The sequence below is a fragment of the Melospiza melodia genome, chromosome 4 (assembly GCF_035770615.1).
Source record: "Melospiza melodia melodia isolate bMelMel2 chromosome 4, bMelMel2.pri, whole genome shotgun sequence".
In the NCBI taxonomy this organism is placed as follows: Eukaryota; Metazoa; Chordata; class Aves; order Passeriformes; family Passerellidae; genus Melospiza; species Melospiza melodia.
Window position 1 is genome coordinate 94,700,118 of NC_086197.1, and position 22,463 is coordinate 94,722,580.

Genomic DNA, 22,463 nt, shown 5'->3' on the forward strand with positions numbered 1-22,463 from the left:
TTTTCCCTAAGGTGTGAAAACCTGCTCTTCACTTGTCTTCAAAGCCAAAATATGTTGAATACATTATTCAGCAACCATTTTTGAAGCTGTGCTTCTTTATTTTATATTTCTGTTGAGTATCATGGAAAGCTAATTATAATTTGGTTTAACTGGCTGAAATGTGTAAGATATCTCTGACAAGAAAGTGGTGTTCCCTTTTCAGTGGGCATCTAAGAGATGCTTCATCATATTAATACCTTATCTAACTAATTTCCTTCCACACATTTTATTTCTTTAATTCAAACTGCAAAAATACCACCATTTTTTCCATTTGCTTGTTCTTTAAGACATCACCTTCTCAGGTGACAGATCTCTCTTTCATAAAATTAGTGATTATTTTAAAAGCTGCAGGTTTTTAGCTCTTCAGGGAAATGCCTCTTGGGCCATAAAGAAAAAACCCTGAAAATTATGCTTTTCCTGTAAAATAAAATTAGACCACTTTAAAGAAATAGGATATTGAGTTAGTGTAAAAAAGCACATTAGGTGTTTTCTTGAACTTGCTTAGATGATGATGATGATTATTATTACTGAGGTTGATGTTGTAGCATTGTTGTGTCATTATCTTTTTTTCTTGAGGTCCTATAACTAAGGCTGAGCTAAGCATTATCAAAACAATTAAGGTTTTTTTTCTCTTTAATCCTGAAAATAATCTTTGTGGCATCTAAAATCAGAGCTTTTTCTAGACTGTGAATTTTTTAGCCATGTTGTATTCCATGCTTGATGTCCATTCAGTACAGGAAGTGGAAATATGAGAAATGCAACAGGAAAATTGGATGAAGGAGTGCAATAGCAGAAAAAATATCTGAGATCACCAGCTGAAGATTCTTTATTTACCATATTAAGCTCAAATGGCATAAATTTGAGCCTGACTTTTGATCCTCAGCCTACTCAGATGTACAGAAATCTGTTTGAATAGACAGAATCTTTAAGTGCTTGTTATACATATATATGGCACATTAAAAATAGACTGATGCATTTCTTTGGCTCTCGGGGAGGTTTTTGTGATCCTGACATAAAAAAAAAAAAACTTTTTTAATACTAAAATTTGCATTTCTGAGTCATCTTGAGCTGCGCATCTCAGGTCTTGTTTTATGGATATTAAAAATGATAACAAATTCACAGTTTTTCCCCTCCCCGGAGTCTAAGGAGCAGAAGCCCCTCTGAAGTCAGCAGGAGAGTTTTCAGAATATCACTGGCAACTTTCAGAACCACCCTTGACCCCTGGAGGTGCACTGAGACACACAGGGCTACGTGTGCCAGAACTCAATAGAAAATTCTCTCTGATTTTTGTACATGGTCAGACTTCGCCTCCAAAATAAATGTAATCCGTGGAGATAAGGCTGGCACAGAGACCTGGGTTGGAAGCAGAGACTTTTATAATCATCTAGAAAAAGTTTGTTCTAAAGTTTTCCACTTTTGGGACGCATAAACCACTTTAATGTTGCACTGGTGCTGCAAAATTCCTTTTGCTGTCTGTTGGCTCTGCATCTTGATAGGGGTGGGGAATGAGCAAGAAATGTTCCCCACCTGCATGAAATTAAAGCAATTAAAATGGAAACCCACGTGCTCCCTCCTCCTGCTGGAGGGCTGGGAAGATCCTGAGGGAACAGGGAATCTCTTGGTTGATTTTGGGAGAGGTAAGAATTGCTCTGTGTTAATTTTTTCTTCTTTGAAACTTTCCTTTGTAACTTAATTGATTTTCTGTGAGTAAGGAGCTGGGTTTTGAGGTAATGCTGATCTCTACCTGATCCATGGGGGCACTACTTTGATTCTCTTTGTTGCCAGGTGCTGAACCTTCTTGTCAAACAAATTTTGGTTGCCTGCCTTTTTTAATCCTAAGAAAAGAAAAATACTGGACAAAATTTGCTGCATCCTGGTTGTATCTTGCTCTCCACTACAGTTACAGAAATTTGGTGCCTACAAGAAGAGGTGAAATTTGTAGGGAGGTTTTGTTTTTACAGCTGTGAGGAGTATGACAGGAATGCAGCATAGTGATTTATGCTAACCCAAATACAGATAATTAATTTAGATTTTCCTGTTTACTCTCTGCACAGAGAATAAAAGGCTGTAGGCTCTGCAGAATGCACTCTTGTTCAGGTTGCTTCATGTTCTGTGTCATTGTTGGAAGTCCAAATGATCATAAAGGCTTTATGTTCCCTTCTGGGTTGGGTCTGTATTCTGGGGATTTGTTCCCTTCTGAATACAGACTCCATTGCAGGGTATTTTCCTCTATAAATGTCGAAAGAGAAATAGAATATTCTAAAGCCTTGATGGGCAAAGCCCTTTCTTTAGCTAGCCAAAAGGTTTGGGATATGGAGACAGATCTTTTTCCTTTTTTCCCCCATTTTTTTAAGTTGTAACATGAGGATGTGTAAGGATCAGGAACAAAAAGGTTCAGAAAGGCTGAGACCAGTCACCAACGGATCACAAAACCTGACCTAGATTCTCAGTTTATCCTTTTCAGTTTGCAAACTTACATTTTTAGCTGCTGAGACCTTCTTCTGTCAGATTTTTTGGGGCTTGGGGATTTGCATTTATTTCGAGCTAGTCATCTGAATGCTTTGTGGTTTTATGGGGATAGGCACAGACACACACACACATTTAAGATGTTTTTGACAGATTTGCCGGGTTGTATCACATACACTGTTTTATGCTTTTCCTTTTGTGGTACAAGTTGTTTGGGGCTGTCTCACAGAGGATAAATTGGAGGTGACAGTAAACAAGGAGCCTGGCTTTGGTATCTTGTACGTGATCTGAGGACGATGTCGATTCCATCTTTCAGGGATTTCCCTCAAGATCTGCACCTCAGCCTCAGATGTGCCAGGGCTGAGAAATGCTCCCTGTCAGAGCCCAGTCCCTCTGCACCACAAAACTTACAGACAGCCTTGCAGCTAACTTACAGTCAAAATGAGTCAGGTTTCCAGTGGAAGGAGAATAAATTGGATCAGTTTAGTGCAAAAGGCAAAATTTGTTCCTAGCTGCAGAAATGCCTCCTCCCACCCCTCCTGCAGGGGGAATCTTTCCTTTCGGGGCAGAATGTGACCACCCTGATTTACCATTACCTTTCACCCTGGAAAAGCTGGATTTATTCTGATATGCCAGCACCGTGTGCCACGGCAGCACTTCAATCATTAAATTGCTTTTATTTTGTTATAAAAACCTCATTGTTTTTAAGAAAAGGTGCTCACCTTGCTGTGAATTGAATCAAATTTCAATCCAACCCTACGAGTATGTGTGATTGAATATTAACTGAGGCTGATGCATAATTATTATGTGGAGTTGACAGATAATTTCTATGGAGGAACAGGACTGTGTGCAATTAAACTGCTGAAGGAATTACATGGACAATCATCATATATTTTGGGTAATGAAGAAATGCCAGCTCACTAAATGGATGTCTTCTGAGTAAACAGTTATGTTCATTTTTAACCTCATTTATATAATGAATGATATGCAAACTGCATTTGGACTGTAATAGATACAGCTCAGGTCACCAGCCAATTTAAAATACATATAAATAATACAACACCCTTGCAGATATAATTAGTGCAAAGTACCAAAGTTGGAGCTTTTGGTCTTAAAAATTGGAGCCTTAACTTCAAAAACTGGTAGACTCATTTGCCAAATTGCTGCACAGCTTCACCCACCCTTCTGTTGGTCAAAGAAATAAGTTACTCTTCCCACTGCATGAGATTTTAAGCTCCTTTTTGGAGCTCCTTAACCCCAAACTGTCTTTTTCTTTCCTCCCCTGGAATACAAGCAGGCTCATAAAGTAATTTTTCCCCCTCCCCAAAGTTTTTAACTCTTGTGGATAGGGGCCACTTCCATTTCAACTCCATCAGGTGTTTCACAAGAACCCTGATTTTTCCAAATTGTGCCCTACCAGAAATGGTGATAAATCCTTTTCAGGCTGTGGAAGCAGCTGTCCCCCAAACAGCACATGACTGCCTGGCCCCAGTGCACATCAGTTTCTCTCAGGTTCTCTCTTGGTGATTGCACATGTTTTATCACCAATTTTTTTCTTACCTTTCATGGATTCATAATCCTTGGCAATTCAAAGGCCATTGGGGTGAGGGCAATTCAAGTGCAAGCAGATGTATTTGAATTTTCTCATGTTTCTCCCTCTGTTTCAGATTAAATTATTGGAATTTCAGAGCATTTTTGTACTGACAAACAGAACACATCCATGCACACTAGCTGCAGTACCAGGCTGAGATAGAAACCTTTTAAATGGCAAAGTTCTTAATTAAATCTTTCATTACTAGAGGAAAGACTTAAATAGGTTTAAACTTCAGTGTGTCTTTTGAATTGACAAAGGCAGAGAATTGACATTTTTCCATTTAAATCAAAATTTGCAGACTTGAATTCTAAATAATTGTAGCAATTACAGAATGAAACTTGTAGTGGATGTGGATGGCTCAGAGTTCAGGGGCACGCCCCAGCTACAGAAGCTGCTCTTGGATTTGAATATTGAGAAGTTTGGAGTTATTTGGCTTCAGGATGGAGGGGAACCATTAACAAAGAAATGAGTGTGGGTTTCAGTGTGGGAAGGGCGGGAATATTGAGAATTTTGGAGTTATTTGGCTTCAGGATGGAGAGGAACCCTTAACAAACACAAGAAATTAGTGTGGGAAGGGTGGGAGCTGCTGGGTTTAAGTGACACCTAGGAAGCTTCTTGCTCTGTCCTTCCTGTTTGAGGACAGGAGGAATCATTTTCTTCTCCACTTTCTCCTTGTTTTTTGCTGTGAGAGAGCAATGCAGCTCCTGGGGGTTTCTCCTTTCCCTCCACCCTGTCTCAGTTCTCTCCCCTCTGTGGCTGCTGCTGGTGAAATTTGCCTGCCCTGTTTGGGTTGAATTCCACCACATCAATCATCCTGTGGTGCAGGAAAGAAAGAAATCACTGTGAAATGGGTGGTTTGAGCCACCTTTCTTGATTCCACTGAGACTGGGCTAAGGAAATCTAGTTATTGTGGTTTCAGCCCTATTATTTACCCTCTGTGGGGCCTTTAACCATTTGTTTAACTTGTGGTGGTTTACAGCAGGCATTATTTTGCTTTCCCATCCTCTAAGCTAGCAGGAAGCTACATTGACTAGTGCTAACCCCTAGCTAATGAACTTGACCTCTCATCAACCTGTATGAGCACAGAGTCCTGTTTATCTCAATTAAAAATCATCTGCCTGGCTCACAGCCCCTGTAAAGGACCAAGCAAACAAATCCTTCACGTGTCTTCATCACTGCTCTGCCTGTGGAACCTCTTAATGGGCTAATTGCCACAGGGGCAGAGTGAGCACTTGGAAATTACAAAGGGCTTTTCTGGAACTCAATGTTAATAGTTAATTAAGCAAAGTAAAAATGTCATTCGGTTAAGGGCATAGGTAAATTTAAGAGATTAAATATTGCTTTTCCTTCCTTCTTTTTTAATTAAAATCAAGTCCCATTGAGGATCTATGCCTTTTGGATCCATATCCATCCCCCAGCAAAGTTCTGTTCTTCCTTGCACCCTGCTGTTCACCACTGGCATAGTATGGGATGTTTAACCTAGGAGCTGTTATACATTGCTTTAGAATTTATTTTCTTATTACAAGAATGCTCTAAATTTTTGCCAAGAGAACTGTGCTGGGAGGGCTGTGGTGAGCAGGGAACATTTCTCTCAGACTGAATCTTGCTAACTAGGATCAGCCTTGAGGCAGATTGACCCCTGAAGACACAGGTACTGCTATTTTGGCAAAGTTCTCACAGAGGAATTTGCCTGAACGCTGCTCTGTCACTCTTGCTCAAGCAGCAGGGTAGGTGATGTAAAATTAATAAGCCACATGAGTCATATACACATGATACTGTATTTATAGCAATCTTGGAAGGGCTCATTAGCATGTATTAGAAAAGTACTTTGATATTCCTCAGAGAAAGATACCATAGAAATACAGAGCATTTCCCAATCTTGATTGCAGCTTCAGTAAATTCTTCAGTTTGAAACTGAAGTGGTCCCAAACTTCCTGAGAAACTGAATGATGGCCCAACAAGTCTATGGATTGGGCACTTCCCACATTACATTCGTGCCATAATCCACACGATTTTCTCATCTTCCCCAGTCAGCAGAGCCACATAATTAACCAAAACCATTCTTTCACTGCTGTCTGTTAATGTAGCAGTTGGGAATGTAGGCTCAGCTAGCGAACCAAAACATTCTCCTTTGCTGCTGAATTTGGAGTGGGAGGAAGCATGGTGGGGGAGATAATGTGAGGACAAATTCCATTTCTCCTCCACTCTCATTTGTTTTCAGGATTGAGCTGCCTTGTGAAGGGAGAGAGGCAGAGTTAAGGGAGCACATTGGGATTAGTCACTGCAGTGGTTGTGCACAGAGGAATACACGATTATTTCAGGCTGGCTTTTCTTGGGCTCTCATCAAAAAGCACTGCTTCTGTGCACAAAATCAGAGCAAACTTAGCAGAAGAATTTTCTGGGCTGCTGTAGCTGACATTAGAAAATAGTTCACAACTGGATGCTTTTCAAACAAAATTATTGGTGGGGTTCTCACGTTGCTTCAGGTCAGGCTCTTGTGTGTTAAGGATGATCACGTCCTTCACACAGAACAGAGGAGATGCAGAACCCTTATCCTTTTGGGGGAAAAAAATGAAAATTAAAATAGATTTATTATCCCATAGCCATGCTGGATGGCTGCAGTGAAGGCTGAAGGAGCAGTGAGAGCTCCTGGTAGGGCTGGAAACCTATCAGACTGGTTGCTAGATGAAGTAACCAGCTTCATCTCCACAGGAGCAGCATCAATCCACATCAGACAAGTGCAGGGGAAAAAAAACCAACCAATACATAAGAAAGAGAGAGACTGAAGAATTTAACACAGATAAATTGGTTGGAGATGCAAAACACTTCTGGTTTTTAAAAACTCATTTGAAAAGTGTGGAACATAAGAGCAAACCATATGCAAGTTTTATATGAAACATGCTTCCTATTTATATAATTTTTAAATATATACATGAAGCAAATCAAAAGAAGCTGTTGAGATTTACTACAAACCTCTGTATAAAGGAGGCATTCTTGATTATTGATGGCAAGACAGAATCATTTACAGGGAGCAGTAGAGGTGGAAGCAGAAATTGGGATTTGTGTTTCCTACTGGCAGAATAGGAGGCTGTTGCAGACATCTTTATGGAAAATCCTTTCCTTAGGATTTTTTCTCCTGAGAATCTGAGAGGCCTCAGGAACAAAATGTAAACATTGATTACCTGCTGCTGTGGAATGCAACAGGTGCATCTGTGATTGGTCTCATGTTGGATGTTTCTAATTAATGGCCAATCACAGTCAGCTGGCTCAGGCAGAGAGCCCGAGCCACAAACCTTTGTTATCATTCTTTCTATTCTATTCTGAGCTAGCCTTCTGATGAAATCCTTTCTTCTATTCTTTTAGTATAGTTTTAAAGTAATATATATCATAAAATAATAAATCAGCCTTCTGAAACATGGAGTCAGCTCCTTGTCTCTTCCCTTATCCAAGAACCCCTGTGAACACCGTCACAGGAGGCAGGTAATGGGAAAGAGTGGCATCAAATAATGGTAGCTAAAGTATTGAGTGGGAAAGGATAAACCTTAGTCTGTGCAGGATAACCAGTGAAAGGATTCAACATGAAAGCTGACATCATCAAAACACACAGGAAACATGTTTTAAATATTAAGTGTTCACTTTGACTCTTAATTATCTAGGGTAACAGGAGCTGGGCTAAACCAAAGCCAGGAGAAATAAAAGATTTATGAACAGGGCTCTAAGAATGAGAGGATTGCATCCCCCTTGAACACTGACAAAGAAAGATGTGGTGTTGACCTGGGGCCAGCAGAGGAGGGCAGAGCCAGAGTGGCTGGAGCTGGGCAAGCCCCAGATTTGATCACCCAAGGTGCAGAACAGGTCTGATGGGTGGTGGCTGCAGGGGTTGTTATTCACAGCAAATAATGCTGTGTCAAGCCCTTCTGCTCCTCCAGTGTCCAACATGACACAAATTCACTAAAATAAACCTTGCTGTTCCCCACCTGGTGCTGCTCCCCCTGCAGAACAAACCCTCCCTCTGTTAATTGAGACACAGAGAAATGTATTTAGCTTCTCAAATTGCTGAATCAATTTTTTTTCCCCCCTCCTCCCCCAGCTTCCTTGGTTTCTCCTTCTGGCAGAGATCACGGTAGCAGGAAAGAAGTCAAACAGCATGTTTAATGCAGATAATTACTTCCTGGATGGTATTGGTTTTTTCTTTTGGATATGATGCCTGACAGTTAAAATTTCAAAGGCAAAAAAATTCTGAGAGGCATTTAATTAAATATCTCTTAAAAAAATAAATCTGTCTTACCAGTACAAAATCCTTCTTATCATTTTTTGTGTATGTAGAATCAAATCAATTAGTTCTCACAGTTGTAGCTTCTTCTGCCCTTTGAGGAGTTTTGTTTGAATTATGATCATTATTCTATCTGTGCTCTTGGTCTTTCTCTCCAGCTCCTCATTCTTGAGCTGCTTTTGCTAAAGCATTCTGAAATTTCTAGGAATAGCTCACATGAAATATTTACCATGAAACAAACCAAACCCATTCGTGTAAGATGTAGACATCAAATATATTCATAATAATTTTTCACAACTTAAGTGTAGATAAAATAACATGCAGGATTTTCAGCTTCAGGTAAAATACTTGAGGTCTCTTAACAAACATAAATCAACATTAACATCAGCTATATTCAGGCCAGATTGGGCAATTGTGTTTTTCTGAACTGCATCTGAATGAGAGCTACTGCCTTTTCCAGGACTGTTTGGTAAACCAGCATGGTCCTTACCTTCCAGCCTCTCTTTTGCCATGTGTAGATGCAGACTGCTTTTTTTTTCCTGGCAGAGCCATCATTTTTTGTGTTTGAAATTGATTATTTGTAATTTGAATGTAGCAGATTTCAACCAAGAATGGTGCCTCAAGGCTTTTTTTCTTTATTTTTTAAATTTTTTTCCTTTTTTTTTTTCTTTTTATTCCCCTTTTTTAGTGTGGGTTTTTTTTCTGTATTTTTTTCTTTTTTGTTTCTTTGTGGGGGCAGGCGTTTCTTCTGTTTTTTTGAGGGGCGTTTTTGGGGAGTTTTTTGGGGGTTTTTTTCTGTTTTTTAATTTTTTTCTGGGGGTAGAAGTGGGGGTTTCCTGGCTTTTTTTTTCTGTTTTTCTCAGCTTTTTGGAGGGTTTTTTTTTTGGAGGGATTTTCTGGGGTTTTTTTGGTTTTTTTTTTCTGTTTTTTATTTTCTTTTATTACTCAGTTTGATGTGGAAGATGGAGTTGCTCCGTAAGCCCTTAAAATCTAGAGACAGCACAATGCCTTGCAGGCTGAAGAGGCTCCAGTGCTCCAGACTACTGGGCACGGTTTTTTTGTTTTTTTGGTTTTTTTCCTTAGCACTGCAAGAGGAAAAAAACCTTAGATTTTCTAAGATCACACCTGTGTCACTTCATAATCATTCTTTAGATCTCAAAAAATCTTCTGTTCCTGCACAGACTCCTTGTCGGGTTAGGGAATCAGTAATGAGCGTTGTCTGAGATAAGAGAACCTCGTGTCTCCTAGCGGGGCGAAGAGGAAGGTTTTGAGAAGTTCAAATGCATCAGCACCAGCCTCATCTGAGGAAATGGAGCTGTTCTGTGCTCACAAAGGTCTCTCTGAATTGCAGAGCCATGCAGGGCTGTGGAGATGAGGCTGTTCCGTTCTGTTTTTGCTCTGGGCACAGTCGGTGTGGTGTGGCTGTTTGATTTCACACGCGTTAATTGCTGTGGGTTCCAGGAGCATGTGCCAGTTTTGTTTCACAGCAAGAGCCCTGATCATGAATGACTCCTCGGTGCTGCTGTGCACTTTCAAATCTATTCTGGGTTAGTGGAAAAAGTCACACTTTGTGACAGTGTGAGGCACTTGGAAAGAGCCTTTTTCGTGACAGAGGTTGCACCAAGGCAGCGTATTGAGAGAATAATAGATCTCCCAAATCTGTATTCATCTGCACGTGTTGTTTTGTACATAATGGGACTTTCATCTGGCTCAAGGAATACAGGACAAATTATTTCACAAGGATGATATGTCCTTGTGCTCTTTCTCCAGTGAATTCGACACAAATAGGTTTTCCATTACCATCAGTCATGCATGTCTCTTTATTCCCCTCTTTCAAGTAGAGACAAATGGGGAAAAAATCCAAGATTTCCCCAGCTTCTCTTTTTACATGGCCAATACCAATTGCTGCTCTTTGGAGCATGCTCTCTAGTCTTTGGGTCTAATTTTCTTATTTATGTAGACATTCTGTGCTTGTGTGCAGCTTCACAAGGATGTTGATGTATTTTCCCTGTCTGCCTTTTTGGCATGCAAAGTGTGAGGACTGAATGAAGAGCTCACAGGGCTAATAAAGCAAGAAGGAAGAACACTGTCAAACTGATTACAGTTTATTCATAAACATGCAAATACTCAGTGCAAGCATGAATGTTCACTTTCACATGCATGCTTTAAGTGCTTGCAGCGGCAGAGATAAGGACAGCATGGCTCATTTTGTTGCCTAAGGTAAATACATTTTTTGTTTATAGACTGAGCTATGCCAGCTGATTGTGTTTATGGTCCTAATCCTTGTGGTAATTTAAATAGTCAGTTTTGCCCGGTGCTTGAGCTCAGTGCAGAGTGTATTACTGGTGTTTCATTAAGCTGTTGCTTGAAAATGACTTTTGTTGCTGTGAATTGCAGGGAGCTCAGGGTGCTCTTGGGTGATGAGTTTCTCCTCTGGAGTTCTGGTGGACAGAAAACTCCATGACTCACTAAGCCTGAGGTTTCTTCTGTGAGAAAACATCACAGAAACATGCCCAGAGCTACAATACTTGATGTAACTTATTGTCGGCCACAAAAACAGAACCGCAAAGAAACACCAGCCTTCTTCTTTCTCTGCTGCTTTAAATTTCTAAAGGCTGGTGGGAAACAGCTTGGGCAGGAGGATACTTCTGTCCATTGGCTCTTCTGAGCTAGGAGGCAAAAACTGCATCCAGAGTAAACCTGAGCTGAGAAAAAACATTGTAGACCAATACTGGAAATAAAGAGCTTTCACTGCTCTATGAGCACACTGGAGTGGAAGGGGAGGGAAAACTGAGTGTGGTCAGCAGGGACCTGGCAGGGAATAAGTAAATAAAGTGATTAAAATTTAAAAGGGCTATAAATAACTAAGAGGAACCACTCATTTGGCCTGGAGATGAAGCTGCCTCTGTTACCACAGGGGCTCAGTGCTGCCAGTGTGCCTTTCTGACATCGTTCTGTTGTACATGAAGGTGGAGAGGTTTGAGGATGCACATTTAACTTAACATAAAAAATACCTTGGTGCCCAGTTCTGGTTTTTTTAAGGATATTGTCAATATTTATCTGGGTTATAGGACACCATATACATTTACAGAACTTTCCTTGTGATTTTTTTATGGTCACATTTAGGAAAAAAGAGCCACGTCCATTTTGTAATTCTAAAGTACAGGTGGGTGTGCTCCCAGGATGATCATGAAAATATTTTGGTTTCAGTCAAAAACTTGGGTAAGACCTTAGGCAATGTGTGTATTGCTTGAAGTGCAGGTGTTGATGAGATAAGAGAGATTTGTAAATTTACCCTGCAGTTATTGAGAAATTACCACACTAAGTTCTGCAAATGGCAGACAGACAACCAGGCTAAATGTATTTTTGCTTGGATTATATATATATAAATATATATATATAATTACTATATTATATGTTATATATTATATAGTATATTATTATAGATAATTATATTATCTGATATATAATTATATTATAATTATATAATTATTCTATATATATAATACTATATATATCATGCAGAATGACCAGTGGTTATGTATGCAAGCACCACTTCCTTTGAGATAAATAGAAGACAAAAGAAAAAAAAAATCCATGCCATCACCCTTCATCCTTATCCTTCCCTTTCACTGGCAACAAAAATACTTCATAAAATGGAAGAAGAAAATTAGAGCATAAAAAAATTCATGGTGAACTCATATCTAGAAAGTAACTAGGAAAGAAAATCATTATCACTTTTAAAATGTGCATTTTCTTAAATGTCAGAATGATAGGATTACATCTTGCATTGTCTAGCAGCCTGAAAGCTTTTTATATTAGCAGTGAGTTAATGCCTATGAAATAAAGCTCAGTAAATATTTACTGTGGTGTGTGTCTGGAAAGGTCATGTTGACTCATTTAAGGCCATGCTGTTTATAAATTCATCCTTTTCAGAAGACACTACAGAGCATCCTGAGTTAAAATGAGGAAACAGCATTCAGAAAATTTATATTTCTGTCTTACAGTCAATTCTACTGTAGGGAACAGACTTCTCATTGCCAATTTCCACTCAGCCTTTTCTCAGCTGATTTCATCTCTCACTTTATTAAGCCTTCTCTTGCCTGGGTAGCCATTGTCATGCCTGGGGAAAAGCTCTGTCAGGTATTAAAAGAGAAATATATGAAAGAAAGCTAATGGCAAAAGTTTAGTTCTTTCAGTTCTACACTCTCAGGGTCTGTAGCTGCCAAACCAGACAGAAATTTAATGTGTCTGCTCTCCGTGCCATCACTGCTGAGCTACCTCAGCCTGAGATATTGGGCTGATGAATGTATTTGTGGTGGTTTAACTGCATCCCTGTTGGCCACTGAATAGCTGCCAAGTGTAAAACCCACACGACCACAGCAAGGAATAATAATTTCTGTGAGGACAGCACTGAACCTGCAGAGCAGGAGGCTCAGCATCACCTAAGAGACCAAGACTTTTATTGTTCTTTGAAAGACTTTTAGCAACCTCACTTGGTAAAAGACTCAAAACAAATTAGAAGGAGGTTTCAGGGGTTATCACTCTTTGGCAGCTCCAGAAAAGAGACCTTGATCTCCTGATTGATTCTTTGTACTCAGGGCCTGCCTGTGTCACAGAGGCAAAGGATTTATGGACATGCTTGCATCTTTTGCTGAGTAGCACCTTCCATGTGCTTAGTTATTTGCCTTGCTCAGTAACAGCCACCATGCACTTTTATACTGCTGAAGAAGAGAATAGCTAAAGAAAATTGAAACCTTATCATATCAATTTGGACAAGAAAAAAAGACTAGGAGCCATAATACATAAAAATGGCTTTAAAAATCTGAGTTGCAGCTGCCATCAAACCATGCACAGCTGTTTCTGCTCTCATCTGCCTCCTGGTGTTTAAATGGAACGTGCACAGAGACAAACATCTGCAGGAGACAGCTTGTTTAACGTTAAGTGAGTAAACCAAATTCTTCATATCCCTCTCTCCCTACAGAGGGAACCTAGATGATAAGATTTGACTAGGCACACAATTTTTATTATGATAAAATGAAGCCAGATTAATCTCACACTTAGCACAGAAGTCTCATCACAAAAGTTCTGGCCAGAAATTTTTTGAGGTGTCCTCATTTATGCAACAGCAGTCATTGTCCCCTGGTCTCCTGCTCTGGGCATCTGGGGTGGCACTTTTACATCTGGAATGGCTTTCCAGCAGCTGAGGGTCCTGGCTCCATTTCCTGAGCTCTTTGTATTCACTCCTCTCTTTCTCTTCCTCCAAGTCAGCCCCTGGCAGTTGTGCTAAAAACAAAATTCTCGATACACTGCAACCAAATAAATCCTGCTGAAGCTGTCCCTGCAGGGCAGGGTGGCAGTGGCAGGTTCTGAGCTTTGGAGTTTGGGGCGTTTATGCCTTCTGAGCAGCCCGCTGCCAGTGTGACAGAGCATTCTTCTGTGGATATGATCCTAGCAGATTGCTACAAATGGCTGAACTGAGCCTGAAGCCACGCTAGAAATGAATGGACAATCAGGCTGGAGCTCCAATTGAAATGTTCTGTGTGGATTTGCAATTGACCCTGCGCTGTACAAAGAGCTACAGAGCTCATCTCTTGATAGTAATCAGGGAAATGGCACTGTCAGCTTGCTTCCCTTTGAGCACAGATCAGAAAAAAGCAAAAAAACCTCTTATCAAGCAAAACAATCAATCACACTCATACACACACACACTTTACCACAGCAAATACTTTAGTAAGGAAAAATACCATTCATCTGCAGAAACTATATATAAATAACAGAAAATCTCAGCAGCTTGTCTGTTCATCTCTTGCCAGTTTAGAGAGCACAGGGACAGTGCAGAGTAATCAAAGTGCAGAACATCAGGTTCCTCTTGGATCTCAAAAAAAAATAAACCTGTATTTGAACCTGAGTGAACAATCTTTGAGGGATAGCCACATCACAGTTATGGCTCAGGGAAGAAGGGTAAATAAGCACAGAATATGAAAACTGCTGATCTGGATTTAAACTTGGGTTTTCCAGTCATGCCATGACTCCTGTGACCTATGAAGAAAGGGTGGTGGGTGTTTGCAGCTTTTTTTTCTGGGGAGCTGAGGCAGGAGATGATAGACAAATGACCACCAAAGAGGCAGACTGATTGTTTAAAGTGAGCACCAGACCAATGTGAAGTCACAAAACCAAATTTGGAACATGTGGTTTTTTTTAGGGTTTTATAAGTTTTTGCTGTTGTTGTTTGGGTTTGTTTTGTTTTGTTTTTTGATGTTGGTTTTGTTTTGGGTTTTTTTTTTGACAAATCCATCCCTATTTCAAAACCTCTCTAGTAGTCTCAGAATTTTGAAACTACTTAAGGGCACTTTGGTGCCTAATCCCCTTTAAAAACATTTGCAGATATGGAACAAAGAAGTAGGATTCTGGAATAACCTCTCTCTACAAGTAAATTCATTGTTCTCTTATTATAGATCAACATGGGGGGGAAGAGAAAGTCTGGTTCTCTTCCCTCATTTTCCCTTACATTGCTTTGTGATTACAAATTAATTTGATAACCACTTTGGTCTCCAATTTTTTTCTGACAAGTGAGAACTCAACTTCCTCCCAGCTGTGTTCTTTATAGATAGTGCAAGTAGCAAAGCATTGCATTCTGCCTTTAAGAACTATGTGCACATATGAAGGGTATATATGCACCCTATTAATGAAAAATTCAGGCATTTTCCACTCTCATAGCACCCACCAGGTCAGTCTGTAGCCCTCTGTTATACTCTCAGCATGAGTATGAAGTTTAGCTGCCTCCAGTTCAGTTCATGTCAGCTGCACAGCACTGCTGGAATTGTTTTCTCATGATGCAACATCAGCCCTTCCATTCTGTCGAACACCAGGAATTTTCTGTGCAACTTCCTCGTGTCACCTTTCAGCATCAGCAGCTGTTCAGAAGCTGTTTCAGCATCAGAAGCTTCTGTTACAGACTTCCATTATTGGCAGAGGTGAATCCACAGTTTTGGAGCTGAAGCACTGAGCATGAATGAATTTGTCCTTCATCACCCAAACCCACATCTCCAGTGTGCTCCCTCTCATCCCCCAACTTTGCAGCCCCTCAGAGATTGTTTCTCACCATGCAAGGAGAGACTTCTTTCTAATCATCAAATTCTTCAAAATCTGCCTGAATTTGTGGCTCATTTGTTCACTCTGCCGTCTCCTTCAGCCTTGCCACGAGGTGATCTGTTCCTCCTTCCCCCTGGGGTGGGCAGTGAGCTGCAGTTGCAGGTGGAAGCTCTGCTTAATTGCACTCCATCCTTCTTAATTGCTGGATGGTATGTGTGTTCTCAGGATAATGTGTACACGGAGTTTATCTTTCTCTTCCCTTCCCCCTATTTGTTATTTTTGGAATTTAGCAGGGGATCCCACCTGGCACGTGCTCAGCTCTGATCATTTTACCATTGGTTCAGGCAGGAGTTTGCTCTCATTCTTGTCCCAGAGAGCAAGAATTGACTGGAGAAGGTCTCTTTTGGTAGAAGTAAGGGATTTGAGGCAATGTGATATGTTTCCTGTGCCCTTTTTCATTTTCTGTTATTCACATGCAGGCTCAAGAGGGAAGATGCATTTTAATTAAAGCACAAGGTTCATCTGGCATGTGTTTGGCTACATCCACAAGGGATGGCTAAACTTTAATTGCAGAGGCTCCATAAAGATCTGAGTTGGAGAAGGGAAATCATATTTTCTTTCATATCAAAATCATATTTTCTTTCAGCAGAATTATGCTTTTTTGACATAATTTTAGTACTAGGGAAAAGCTAAAAATCTAGAGTGGAGAGAAACCAAACTGCGTGTGCCTGGGTGTGAATTCCTGTTGTATTTGGGGTGCACATGTGCAGGGAAAAATGACATCCTAGAATTCCTAACTTAGTTTTAAACCTTGTTAACATCAAGGCCTCTGAATCAACATGGTTGGGTGTTGACCTCTGCACTAGAAAGATGGGCTAAAAATATATATTTAGCAATAATTTATCAAGTATTGGACATGTTAACAGTGGGACATACAGCTAAAATACGTTAGATATTAGTCTTACTGAAATTAACATTCTGGAATATGACAGCTTAATGCTGTCATAGTAGCAGTTGATTATGTGAAAAAATATTTCCTTCCAGGTTATTAACTTCAAAATGGCAGCAAAACATGGTGGGCTGCACACACAATAATGATGTTTGCTTAAAAAAACCCACCCTCATGTTCTGCCTTTGTGGGCAGAGATGGGAAAAAAATACTCCTCCCTTTAGAGCTGTCTCCCAGAGCAAAGCAATGTGGAAGCTCATTTATAAAATATGACCAGAGCACTGTTGTTACTGGCTTTCTGAGACTCAGAATAGCAACAGGGCTGAGGACACTATTCATAGAGCAGAATGCCAGAAATGATGTGTTAACCTGAATCACAAACCATAAATTATTGAGAACTGCAGCTTTCACTATCTTTTTACATGTTAAAATATTCCCTTTTGCATGGAAAATCTTAACTATACAGATTTGCATTTTTTTTTCCCGTGGAGTATTTCTTCTGGGGAGTGTTTATTAAGAGATGATCTTTACGCAACCTGTGGGAAAGTGTAGATAAAAACAAAAGCCTCAGAAATGAATATCCTTATTTTCCAGAAGTCTTTACATTTCTGTCAGAAGGCTGTAACACTTTTTGTTCACACTTTCAAAGATCATGTCAAACAATTTCCAGTGAGCACTGAAGTCTGTGCCTACTCTAGAATTCACTGGAACAAGTGGAAAGCTTAGGATGTACTTCCCTAAGTTCTTTAAGGACATGTTTAGCTATTTTATTTAAACTCTAGGAGCTAATAATGATAGCTAGCAATTCCAAGGAAGCGTGTTTTGCAGTGCTATTTATTTCTTTCCTGCTTTCTGTGGTTGTAGCAAAGGCCAGGATCCTGAAATCTGGATCCCAATGTGGCCTTTTTTGTAAGGCTTAGACTCAGTGCACCCAGTGACAGAGGACTGCAGGAATATTGCCAAGCTGGGACCATCAGCCCTTTGCTGTTTAGTGCATTTTTCACAATTAATTCCAGTCTTAGGTGAATCCACAGGTGTTCTGTCTGAAAAGGTCATCCTGGCTTAGTCATTCCTTTTAAGTACCTAAGATTAATTAAGATGAATCATAGTGAGAATGAGTCATCACATGATTTAGAATGAAATTAGCATTATTGGCCACCAGGACAAAATATATCAGAGTGTAGTAGTATCACTCACTAAATAGCCAGTATTTCACCCAAGAGGTCTAAATATAGTATTGTTCAATATTTTCTTGCACTTTCATGGATGTTATTTTTGTATTATTTTATATATTTGTTGTTTTGTGTTATTTTATATATTTGCATCATGCAGTAGGTGTTCAGCATGGTGCCTGAGAAGTAGATCCTCATAGCTTTAAAATTTGCTCCTATTTACTTTGAAAATCCTATGAATGCTGCAAGATTTACTCTGTAAAAGCTGGCCAAAGTCAGATTTGTTTGGGATTTTAGTTCCACTTGTCTGGCATTAGATAATGAGATGCAGTTTCCAGTACTTTAATTTTACAGAGCTGATGAGTGGCCACAGCTCCTCAGCAGAACTTGTAACTGCTTGCACTTCTGGTAATTGAGTTCTGGCACAATGTGTTTCAGAATGAGACATTCAGAAGCTAGAGCACTTAAAATCAGTAGTTGTTTTGCAGCTTTGATCTCTTCCTCATGTGTAAAACTCATTCTGTTATATGGAAATAAACCGAGGATATAAACTTCTGAAAAGAGGACTCTGAGCTCTGCTGCACACCATTTATTTTCCTATTACTCTTTGGATATTGTTTATTTGACATGTTGTATATCTCCTTGCCTCCCCTTCCTTTTTATTTTAATTGGGACCTGGTTATTGGCTGGAAATTCCACTAACATGACTCATCCCTGCCCTGGAAATGGCTGTGAACAGGCATCACACTGTGGGATTTACTTCCCCCCCTCATTTTTCTTTTTTTCTTCTTCTAAAGTGCTTTATCGTGGCACGAGCTTGTAATAATGAACTAGGAAGGAAGTTGGAGCTAATCATTTGTTTCTGAACGCACAGGCCCTGCCAAATTTCCCCACAGGCATGAAACAGCCGCTCAAGCTGTGACACCAGCAAATTAAATCCTGGAGGTAGCTGACCAGAAGTAATGAAATGTGTATTTACCATACTGATGCTGTCAGTCTTAAGACACACTGGCCTTACAGTCTAGTTAAGTGGGGCACGTTTGTCACTTGCAGTGGTGCTTAGAGAAAATACTCAGCTTTTTTTCTTAGAAATCTTTTCAAAATCACAAGCCCGGTGCTGGCTGGTAACCCTGACCCTGGACAACCTGGAGGAAGGATGGCCAGAATGGTCTGTCCTTTTACAATATATTCCAAAAGAGACAACATATTCCATATTCCAAAGGAGATAAATTATTTCATCTCATGACATGTTAATTGCCAATTCCTTTTATTGATCTCTGATCTGCCACTCCAATCTTAGAAATTAAAGGCCAAAAGTTACTTCAAGAGCCAGTGGATAATAAGGAGCAGATGTCTCCCCCATACCATGTGTCCCCTGCATGCAGCAGTTGGAAAGCGCCCAGAGGGACACACAATCACTGGAAAGGGGCCACTCCAGAGAGGGATGCATCCTCCAGTGATGGGCTGGATGGGGCACAGGGCTGCTAAGGAGATGGCCCTCAAAAAATGCATCATGGCAGCAGAGGTTCCAAAACATCTAAACATGGATGAGGGAAGCTATCATTTCTTAATCCCCATGTGCTTAAGGTGATGGAGCACTCAAAAAAAAGCTATTTACCCCAGGCAGGTGTCATAGGTAACAACAGCAAATGTATGAGAGTTTTATTTAGCTGGCAGAAGCATTCTATGCTGATTGTGTGGGAGCTTGTGAACCATTTGCTGAATGGTGCTGCTGTGGATTCAGGAAAACATTGAGGGAGGAAAAAATAAAAGCATGGTCTTCATCATGGTTAATACAATACCCATGGAAGAATCAAAGAGTAAAATCACAACCCACACGAGCATTGCCTGATATCTAATTATATCCTAGGAATGTCCATGACTCTGCAATTATATGCTTAATTTCCAGCTGTACTTGATTAGCATAGCAATTGATTTATAGCATCCAGCTACAAGGAACTTGCTTTGAACTGTTCGTTGGCACATATAAATTCATTTGGCACTTTGGGCTGGTTCTTTGTAGCCAGGTAGGCACGTGGAGTTGGAGCTGTGGAATTCAGTGCCAAGGCCAAGGGAAGGCCAGAATAATTTCAGAGACAGCACCATTCTTCCTCCTCTAGTGAAGCATTCAAATGCAAGCCTGTGGAAGGTCAAAACCTACAGATTTCTATGGGATTATACATGAACTGCAAGCTTAGTGTGTAGAAATAACCTTGCTGAGTCCTTGCTTGGTCTTGGAAGACAACCATGGCTCCTGTGATACAACAGTGATGTGCCTCTGGAAAGCCAGGGCACCTGTGCCTTCATTCTCCTGTCTCCCCACACCAGGAGGGCTGAAGTAGGATTGATTCCACATTTTCTTAGTGAAAAGAAAGTAGGGAGTAAGAAGGATAAGAGAACCCCTCCTTGGTTTTGAGCAGATCTAAGCATAATCCCCAGTTAAATGTTTGAGTCTGTGTGAATCCAAATGCTAGACTGGGATTTAAGGCAAAGTGCAACCACTTGAAATGTAGAATTTTGATCTACTCAAGGGTAAGTCTGTTGAATTCAGCTCAGGCTGGGGAAAACACATGGAAGCTTTTTTGTAGCTGTAGTTTTACATTATAAACCTTTTGGAGCAATTGCTTTGCCATGTGTGAAAAATTACCCAGACTTCCATACCAAAATATTCTCCCACTGATAACATTGGCAGATACAATTTTAACAACTTAAAAGTAATTTTTTTAAAGACTAACTAAAGCAAGCCTCAAGTCAGCAGCTGAAGTTGCATTGCCTCTGTTCTTAATCTCAGGCTTGGAGCTGTCTAGACAGGTTATCCTCTTTGGGTTGCACTGATTATGTGCTTTGTGCCTTGTTCTCCTCTTGCATCAGATGGGAGGGTTTGCTCAGGGGCTCTGTCTCAAGCCTGTGGCTTTGCCTCTAGGGTGGCATAGCCTTAGGTACACTGTAAATGTCAAAGCCCAATAATAATACCATCAATACATGGAAAGACAAACTGCTGCTGGTTTAAATCTTACACTAAATCTTACACTTCTAGAACCAATTATTTATTCCTGGCAGGTTTACTTCTGTTATTATTGTTGTTGTGAATTTTTTTCCTTTTTTTTTTTTTTTTTTTTTTTTTTTTTAATTGAGGTGTTTCTTTGAATGCCAGGAGTTGGCAACACCAGATGTGTGAATTTCAAGTAGGGATCCTGGTTCTCGCAGCATAAATCCCAGAAATATTGTTTTCACGGAAGAACAAGCACTAAACAAAACCACAAGAAAATAGTAGGTCGTCAGGCTGTTAGAATTAATCTCTGAAGGAGGTCTCTAGCTCTCTTTGGTACAGGAAAAACTTGATCAAAGAAGTTGCAAACTATCCTTGCTTTTCTGCCTTTCCCTGTGAGCTCTCAGCCTGTGAAACATGAAGGAAAAAAATACTGTGGAATTGGGAACTGAAAATACCAGATATTACAGTTTTCATGGGGGGTAAAATAATTATAAACTGTGGTGTGGTCTAATAAACAAAAATGCAACTCTTAAAGTAAGCTTGAACTTTTCTTTCTCATTAATTAGCATGAATCTGTTTTGAAATTCCTGTAGAGAACAAGTGCTTCTCCTGACAGCTGGTTTGAAATTAATAAAAAGGAAAGTGTTTTCAGCTGGCCGTGGGTTAACACACTCATGATACATGAAAACAAGGTTAAATTGCTCCTTTCTCTCTACCACTAATAAATGAAATATTGAAAATTAAATGCTGTAGCTTACGAAATAAAAAGTGCTAGGCAAAACTATGCACATAGTGGTAAGAAATGGTACTTGCTGCAATAGGCAAGTATGGTTAATACAATACACATTTGGAAAAGCTTAGGCAGTACCCAAAATTATTCTTCAGTTGTAGCCTTTCAGAATATATTGTGTTGAGGAATATATTATCCTGTTTCTGCAAGATAAAAGAGTCTTGATTTAATCACCTCATTTTGGGGATTCAAATGACATTGAGGTTTTTTTGGAAATCCTCTTGCCCTGATACCCTTTCCAATCTCATCCTCCTTCTGCTCTACTTCACCTTTCCTCATGAAAGGATGACAGAGGCTTTATTCCTCAGGGTGTAAGGAATGGAGTGTCTGGAGTATCAAAAACCACACAGCAGGATCCATCCTCTGTTGCAGAGAGCCTGGCCTCTGAAAATCAGATACCTGTGGGCTCTGGCTGACTGTGAATTGCAGCCTGAAATAATTGCTCTTGATTGATGTTAACTGTCCAGTAGAATACAAGACGTAACTTTATTGCAAATATGAGGATCTTATGGATAACAAGGGAAAAAGGTGAAAATTAAAATACTAGATTTTACCAAAACAAACTCTTTTTCTCGCCTTGCAGAGTGCAGAGCCTTTCCAAGTTGCTGTCAGAGAGGACAATTGTATCATTGTGTCCCTGGAGGCATCGGACGTGGTGAGCTCATCCTCTGTCTACGTTGTGAAGATAGCTGGGGAATCCAAGAACTACTTTTTCCAGTTTGATGAATTCAATAGCACTTTACCTGCCCCTGTGGTTTTCAATGCCAAATACCATGGCCTGTATTACATAGTGACTCTCTTAGTGGTCAACTCAAATATGGTTTCCAAGTCAGCAAGATCAATCACTGTGCTAACCAGTAAGTAACATCTTATTCTTCTTTTCTTCTCTTTTGTGTCTGTGTGTGTGGCTTTTTATTTTCTCCATGAGTTCTTCTTGTGAAGAAGGTTGGGTTGGTTTTTTTCAATGGGTTCTGGTTTTGTGTCGGATACTTCCCTGTGTGAGAGCAGTAGGGAAGAAGTTTTGACAAGGTGTGAGTGAAAATTCACAAGGTGTGGGCAGAAAGAAAGGAAAGACTAAGTTTCCCCTGGCTGG

General features: G+C 40.0%; 1 protein-coding gene across 2 annotated transcripts in view; it reads left to right on the forward strand.

Moving 5' to 3' along the window:
* The window catches only part of PTPRO (protein tyrosine phosphatase receptor type O), a 140,824-nt gene that overhangs the window by 54,912 nt on the left and 63,449 nt on the right, over positions 1-22,463 (forward strand). For both annotated transcript variants that reach the window (XM_063155634.1, XM_063155635.1), the window contains exon 2: positions 21,954-22,227. In XM_063155634.1, the coding sequence (XP_063011704.1) occupies positions 21,954-22,227 (274 nt within the window). The remainder of the gene's footprint in view (positions 1-21,953; positions 22,228-22,463) is intronic.